Source organism: Callionymus lyra, chromosome 4 (assembly GCF_982586985.1).
Source record: "Callionymus lyra chromosome 4, fCalLyr1.hap1.1, whole genome shotgun sequence".
Classification (NCBI taxonomy): domain Eukaryota; kingdom Metazoa; phylum Chordata; class Actinopteri; order Syngnathiformes; family Callionymidae; genus Callionymus; species Callionymus lyra.
Window position 1 is genome coordinate 37,653,158 of NC_141821.1, and position 8,048 is coordinate 37,661,205.

General features: G+C 37.6%; 1 protein-coding gene across 1 annotated transcript; it reads right to left on the reverse strand.

Moving 5' to 3' along the window:
- Nucleotides 1-1,740: 1,740 nt before the first annotated feature.
- On the reverse strand, nt 1,741-7,769 carry chrnb1 (cholinergic receptor, nicotinic, beta 1 (muscle)). Its single transcript, XM_087788313.1, has 10 exons — nt 7,635-7,769; nt 6,861-6,905; nt 6,675-6,784; nt 5,838-5,946; nt 5,624-5,768; nt 5,307-5,492; nt 4,250-4,473; nt 3,522-3,715; nt 2,004-2,151; nt 1,741-1,938 (listed from the first exon to the last, which is right to left on the reverse strand). Exons 1-10 carry the CDS (start codon nt 7,659-7,661, stop codon nt 1,792-1,794), a joined length of 1,335 nt encoding a protein of 444 aa, XP_087644439.1. The 5' UTR covers nt 7,662-7,769; the 3' UTR covers nt 1,741-1,791.
- Between the last annotated feature and the right edge of the window lie 279 nt (nt 7,770-8,048).

Sequence of the window (8,048 nt, forward strand, 5' to 3'; positions counted from 1 at the left end):
TTATACTGTTTTTTTTTTTTTTTAAATGTTCTTCCATCTGCATCACCATGTTCCTTCTTAAAAGTTGCCAGGTAAATGTTGACATCTCTACTTATAAAACACCCTGTACAATGGCAAATCATTATTTTCTGTAAATTCACTCTCGAATTTTCAATACAGTGAAAAAATGTCAGTGTCGCCACAAAGAACTGCTGCCGACTGTCAGGCTGCAGCTGACGAATGTCTGCACGAGTTCGGGAGCAAATATCAGGGAAGCCCACTATGTAGTGTCCTCTCAGTGTGTGTAGCTGTGTGTGTGTAGCTGTGTGTGGTGTCACACATGCCTGGTGGATATTTTTGAGTAATCCCTTTTGTATTTTCAGCTCTAGAGTGTGTCACACCAGTTCACCAGCTGCACCAATATACCCTGGAATTCCCATTACACACACACACCCTGGTACACACACAAAAAAACACACTCGTGTACTCACAAACTTACACGCAGAGGCACAAAGCTCATTCTATCAGCTGTTATGTGCATGTGTTTATTTATTACAACATATACAACAGTTCAGACAGTAGTGCTGACACCGATCACTGCTCAAATTGACGATATTAAAGTTGATTTCGATAAAAATTAGTAGTAGTGATTGATGTGGCCTTGTGAAACAGGTAACACCCAATTTCAATCTCTGCTTTATAATATTTGAATGTAATCTATTTATTTTAAAGAAACATGGCATCATTTTCAAACCGAGAGTACCATCTAGTGGACTTTCAAATTATAGACACGGTATCATGATACCCCATCAACTGTTTCACGGGGTTTCATCAACCTCATAATCCAGGTTTAACCTTTGAACACAGTTTATTGCACCGACATCCTATAGAAAGGTCACAAGAAGAAAGCAGAGGAAGGATTTGATCATGGCATTGAGAGTCAACTGTTGATTGTGTTCTGCATCCCCTGAAAATCTCTGGATACTTAGGACAACTCTGAAGTGGCTGGTGTGATCACACTTTTTTACCAGTAATAACGGCATTACCTGATTCTGAGGGATCAATAAAGTTTTACCTTACCTTACCTTACCTTACCTCTTTTTAAAAGTTATCCAATGTAAAAGAGAAATTGGAGGTAAAAATCAGATTGGGTCTTGGTTTGTGTCAAATGAGCGCTTGTTAGCATCAACTGAATGGTAGTGGTTTAAGCAGCCAGTAGTTCATTTATCAGAAGATTGAATTTCCAAGAAGGTCGTAAACAGTAATTGGTATCAAAACCATGGATCAGTAACAGACAGGTGACGTCGTAGACAACATCATCCATATTTTTTAGTCTAAACCCAACGACCTGGCCCGACAACATATGCAACACTGAGGTAAGAATGGATTAAGGAAAATGAACATTTTGACAAGAAAACATTCAAAACTGTTAAACCTAATGGGAACAAACACTAAAGTACAGCTGGTTTTGAATCAAATATTAATTAATGTCTAACATCTTAACATCTAACATGTTGCAATCATTGTAAGAGTAAAGCTGACTGTTTTGTGTTGCTGGATAAAACCTTCAAAATAACAAAAGAAGTCTGGGAAACTTCTGTCAGAAAAGTTTGTTGTTACAATTTTGGTGAGTTTGGGAGGATCATGTTAAATATCTTAATTGACAATAAATCAAACTCTGCGATTATTTTATCATATCACTTTTCAATTCAAGACTAATTCTTCTTATTCCTTTTTTTATTAAAATAATGAATTCAAAACAGTCGTCTGCAGTTCTCCTTCAGAAGACGACCACCTGGATGCAGCATCTTCTCAGGAGGGTATGAACGGGTCAGTGGGGGTGTGGTTGAAACTGGCTGCTGTGAAAATAGCCAATGTGCCGACCGCTGTAAAAACAACGAAGATCCACAGGAACATACGATCCACCACCATCGCCACATACTGCCAGTCCTCCTTGAGCTGTGTCAGAGGAGGACGAAGCAGGTTAAAGTACAATCCAAACACAGAGGTGCTACCGTTCTTACAGCTTCGTAGTCTTTCTCGGCCTGCAGCGCTTCTGCAATGTACGTGATGGCATCAATGGCAGCTTTCAACTCATCAGGAAGTGTCAGGTAACTACTGGGGCCATCGATGAACTTCCTCATGTCAGAACACATGCCCTCAGAGTGGAACCTGCACAACCACAGGGGAAATAAAGTTTAAACACAGTTAGATTAAATTATTTACTGTAAAAAATAATCAAAAAAAAAAAGAAAAGTTAATAGAATTTATTGGCGCAAAAAAATAAACATATTTCAACACTGAGGATTTAAAGATTAGTTATGATCCATATATATGACTCTGCTGACTCTAAAATGTTAAAGCAAGTTTCATTTAATCGGAACCGGGTTGTGTTCTCCTTTGACCTCATGGAGCTTTGTGGATATTGCTATTTATCTAAATAAACTCTGCCAAGGATGTTATGTGATTGTCTGACATTAGTTCTAGAAATTGACTCGTCTGGCTCCAACAACACAATGTTTGGTTGGGAATTAGCAACAATAAATCTCAAACAATTGATATATTGACTATACTGTTGACCAACTTGCATGTGACTTCATTATATATTGTTTTCTGTTGCTTAAAGAATGACTGGCGGTCTCATGGTTAGTGCTTGAACATTTACCTCTGCCTTCTTGATCTGATTCCTTGAGAGCACACTTCCTTTTTTTGACATCCAGTAAGTTTATTGATCCTTGGAATTTATTTATGTTTTACTTAAATTGCAACTTATCCTAAAATAACGATAACTTAATAAAGTTCTCCAATGTCTGTGATAATGGCTTCACTCGCTGCTTTGTTTATACAACAAGTCTCTTGGAGGTAAAGACATCCGGGATTGATGCATGGCAACAAACCTCGATGTTTCACAGCAGAGTGGCTATGGTCATGGTAAACGAGATGTAATCTCCAGAATAGAGTTTAAAGGCTTAAACACATTAATCATCAATATTCAAAAGAGTTTAGGATAAACATATGTGTACAAACAGACATACTGATGAATAAAATAGAGGTCCAAGATCAATTTAAGACACACTCAAATCAACACATTAGATGGCCTTTAATTTAGTCTTTTATACAGTCACTTAAATACAGTAAATTATTTTCTCATTACATCACTCATCACTTTCTAGTCCTTCTTGTTAAATATTATATTTTTGATTAATGGTGACTTTAAAAATGTTGAGTGAGGAAATAAAATAAAATAAATCGAAATATAAATATTGTCTTTAACTAACAATTGTTCATCCAGTACATTATTTTGTACAGCTGTTGTAGTTCTACTAATGGACACCAGTTGGCAGTGTGTCACCGTTTCAAAGCATCAGAACGGATTTGTTTTTTGCGTACTCATGGAGTGCGTATACTTGTGAGACAGTGAAACCATTATTTTCTTGTCCCAATAGAGAGTTTGAAACGAACAACATTTTAGTATAGGATATTAAGCTGTCTCGTGAATTACTGGTTGTATGTTCTAAGCTTAAGGGGGGGGGGGGGCTCACCTGTTAGGGTTGGGGAACATAGTAAATCCATCTGGTTTCCTGATAAAGTATTCGTCAGCAGCTTTGCTAATAGCAAATACCCTTTTCTCCCTGCGGGGCATGGACTCCAGATACATGGGGGCGTGCATGTGAAGTGGGGTCTCCACTTTCGGTCTTCTCATGCCCAGAAAAGGTGGCAGCAAGTGGATGAAGATCTGGTTCAGGAGAGAGACTGGTGTAGGTTGTGAAATACAAAAGATTTTCCCTGCTTCATTCTAAAGACCTTCAGATAAATTTGATTAAATTTGTTCGAATCTTCTTAGTCTTGTATTCGAACACCATGAAGTTCAATTGTCAATTTCTTAGTTCTCGTTTCAACTCTCTCCACAACAAACTTCGACCTCCCAGAAATCCTGTCGGAGCATTAAGTCCAAGTTAAGTTCCATTAAATTAATTACACAGAAAGAACAGCTGAGGTCGAGGATGGAGGTTAATTCACAACTTAATTTTCTAATTAACAAAAAAATGTGTGGAAGTGTTTATGTCAGAATCAAATAATTTAGTACGTTGAGGGGGTAGTCTGAGTAATCCGCTCCATCCCACCTCAAGTGGCTTTTAATTAACTTTAAAACTGAATACATTAGCATCTTAATTCCTGTGTTCAAATGTGTTTAAGTCTTGTAATTAAAGTCGACTTTTCGTTACCATGATAAGAGTTGACCTTTCAGTGATGTAAACAGGGTTCTGACCTTGCGCACCCACATGGGCATGAGGTGGGTGTTGGGCGAGCGGTGGTGGAGGTTGAGCACCACCACACTGAGGATGACAGAACAGGTGACCAGGATCATGGTGAACATGATGTATTTGACAATGATGGGGACCCCCAGGGAGGTCTCAGGGATCTTGTCTGCCAGCAGCAGCAGGAACACAGTCAGGGTCAGCAAAACGTTGATGGACAGACCCATCTTCTCTCCTGGTGCACCAAACAAATGTTACATGGCATTACTTAAAGTAAAAAATTTACTGAAAAACACCAGATAAGACAAAGTTTTACATCTTACTATCTTGTAACTCAAGTGCGGGTCAGTTAGAGTTGTGAATGTGTATCGTTGTTGCATACTAAAATATTTATTTGCGTCACTATAACTCAAAGCTAAACTACTACCTTGAGGTCCATCAGGTTGAGGGAAAGAGTGACTTTGACTTTAATTTACAATTAAAAGTGTGTGTACTAATACTTTTAAATGGTCATACTTTGCACTTTATATGTGTCACTTCATTAGTATAAATTATTTTAAACAAATACAAATGTATTAAATGACATGCCAAGTGCAGAAACTAATGAAATACAAAGTAGCTTTTCCATAAATGTACAATTTAAAAAAAGGTTTTATATTATATTATATATTATATATTTATAAAACCTCGAAACACTGTGCACATGTAGGAAAGTGGAGGGTCAAAACAAAAACATGACTTTATCTTATATAAAAGAATCTGGGAAATATATGGATAGTCAAGATAAACGCCATTGAGCCTCACTGTTTCCTGTCCTGATCTGACTCTACATGACACGTTTTCAAATACACAGAGACACCCTTTGGTGGTAATAAATGGGTAAATCAACATGTTTACTGTTCTACTAGATAATGTCTATAGTTACATAAAATAAGTAATAAAATGATCCACAGTCATGTGTCTGCGGCTGAAACCTTTGAAATCAGTCAATAAAAGTGTCTGACTGACTTCACATAGAATGAACATCAGACAACTATTTATGTTCCCGCAAACAAACTGCTGTCTCACCGGCATCAGGGGGCAGGTAGAAGTTGAAGATAGCAATGATGGTAATGAAGATGCAAGGAAGGATGATGTTAATGACATAATACAGAGGCTTTCTCTCGATGATCAAGTAGAAGGTCATGTCCTCGTAAAGGTCATCGTTCATGTTCTTCCTGCTCGGCTTGTGGCGGATGTGCCACTCCGCTCCCTCTGAGCAGAAATTCCAAGGTTTGTGAATTATGAGAGTAATAAAACATCACATCAGTTTTTTCCACTTTTGATAGCTTTAACATTTACATGTTCTGGTCATAACCCTTTTTTTTGTCTTTCTCCTGACTTACCGCTGAAGGCGTCGTCCAGCCTTATCTCCTGGATCTCCTTTCCTTTAGAATCCAGAGCGTACTGCAGTTCGATCTCAGTGGAGTCGTACGTGTACGAGCGGAACTGCATGGTGCAGTTCTGCCAGTCAAAGGGAAAATATTCAACCTGAAAAGAGGAGATAACCTGATCACGGGATGTAACAGCAAAGGACGAGTTGAGAGGGCGAGTTCTAACTTTGACTCCACATGAGCTCAGATAGAGAGCAGGAGGTGTCCAGGTCACTCTGCCATTGCTGTAGACTTGAACGTGAACCGGCAGGGCTACGTTAAAGACCCCATCGTTGCTACAAACAATTTGAAAATATCGAAGAGACATTAATTTTGACATTATATTTGCATAAACAAAAAAAGAAATAAATGACATCATCTAACATCAGAACAAGCATAAAAACTACAATGACACACACTCCTTGGCAGAGGTATGCATCTTCATCATGTTTAACCAAAGGAGTATTGGTTAAAACACTTTTTAAGAGAATCTTCTTACACTAAAACTACTATAAACCCGTGGCAAAAAGAGAATAAATTGACTCATTTTACTGGATGTTTAATGATCCTCACAAGAAAGTCTGCTAATGTTGCAGTACAAATCATATCTGGAGCCAGGAAACACAGCTGAATTTTCTTAAATCACTATTAATTAATGTGCTGAAATTATAGTTAACTTAGTGTAATGTATGTAGCTAGGTTAAGAGGAGATTTTTATGAGAAGATTGAAGCCAGAAACTCTCTATTTTGGTCCTTTATTACCTCACTGGTAAATTATTTCTTTCCCAATGTTGGACAGTTCAAACCAGGCTTGTCGAACTTTAACACAAGGGGCCAAAATATTTAAACAGTCTATTAACAGTCTAAGTCTAGGGCTGAACAAAATGTAGATTTATGAACTATGTTTAATAAGTAGTCAGAGTGTGACAATTCCAGGCAGAAATCTGAAAGTAACCAGGCTTTGGAACTTCACAGTTCATCAAACAATTTCCAAGTATTTAAAGAAAGTTTCTTTTTTTCCTACTTGTTAATGAGGACAATGTCAGGCAGCCAAACTCTAGCAGATGGAATGCGCAGCACCTGAACCCCGTCATAGTCCCTTGGATTCCATTTAAACCGGTAATCTGTCCACTCCTGTTTGTAGGGTTTGAAAAAGGTTTAATAGAGGTACTCGCTACTCCTAAGGCGAAGAATCGCGACAGTTACTTACCAGGTCCATCACCACGATGGTGCTCATTTCTTCATTCTTCATGTTCTGAAAGTTGGAATCAAACCGTCAGAGTGTCATAAGGTATTGTTAGTGTTGAAAATAATAGACTGAATACCAAAAGAAATGACCTGTACAAGTCAGATGAGACCTTTTAACCTACTGCACCATTACAAATACAACCTACAGTATATTTTGTCCATCTGTCCCACAAAAACATTGTTATGTAGTTACTACTGATGTGTTGATATGGCCTCATAAAACAGCTGATGAGATATTCATTTTGAAAGACCACTAGATGGCACTCTCTGTTTTATAATACTTGGCTATGATCTACCAGTTCAATGAAAACTTAAAATAAATATAAAAAAGCAGAAAGTGACATCTAGTGGTCATTAAAAATTAAGATACTGCATCATAACACAACATCAGCTGTTTCATGAGGCGTCATCAACACATACAAGGTAAATACAATTTGTTGATAACTGTTGAAAATAAACTTTTCTTTTTCAGGATAATTTGGGATATTCAGTTTCTATTGTCCATAAATGGTGGCAGAAGTGGGATGGTTATGGAGTGTCCTAAATTTACTGGCCAAGAGAGGGCACACTGATTTCCATAATATTTGAATTCTATATAACCTCAAATAAGTTTTAAACTGACACAGAAGAAAAAAAAGGCCAAACAAGTAACCAAAAATGTCAGTTCTGTCATAGTCTAAAGAATAAAACAAAAGATTAACCATGGTGTGGAAGTGAAGTTGATTTAGCATCTCACCAATCCCACAAATGAGGAAAGCGTCATTCCCACCCGGACGACCACTCTCTGCTCCGGGGTCGGAGCTGGCCGCACCTTCACATTGTAGTCCTTGAAGACAAAATCCCACAGCTCCTTCTCCACGGTTGCACTCACTGTAAACACACACACAGCTCTGAAGGGGTTTGTTGTGCAGAAGATACAAAATAATAATAAACATCACAAAATATTGAACAGAAAACAATACAGAATGAGTTGATTTTAAATGTGCACTATAACGCTTATTAAATAACACAGACGGATCATAATTAAGTCAAAATATCTATTTGGGAATGTTTAAGATAAACATCAAGCAGCACAAGCTAGCTGGCTCAAGTCAAACAGTTGATAGTTCCTTGGCAGTTCTAAACAAGACTTTTATATTATATTAAATCA

Coding starts and splice junctions, on each gene's coding strand:
- chrnb1 (XM_087788313.1), bottom strand. CDS start 7,661: ATGACGCTTTCCTCATTTGTGGGATTG. Junction 5,947..6,674: donor GACATTGTCCTCATTAACAA/GTAGGAAAAAAA, acceptor AATTGTTTGTAG/CAACGATGGGGTCTTTAACG. Junction 1,939..2,003: donor CCGAGAAAGACTACGAAGCT/GTAAGAACGGTA, acceptor CCTCTGACACAG/CTCAAGGAGGACTGGCAGTA.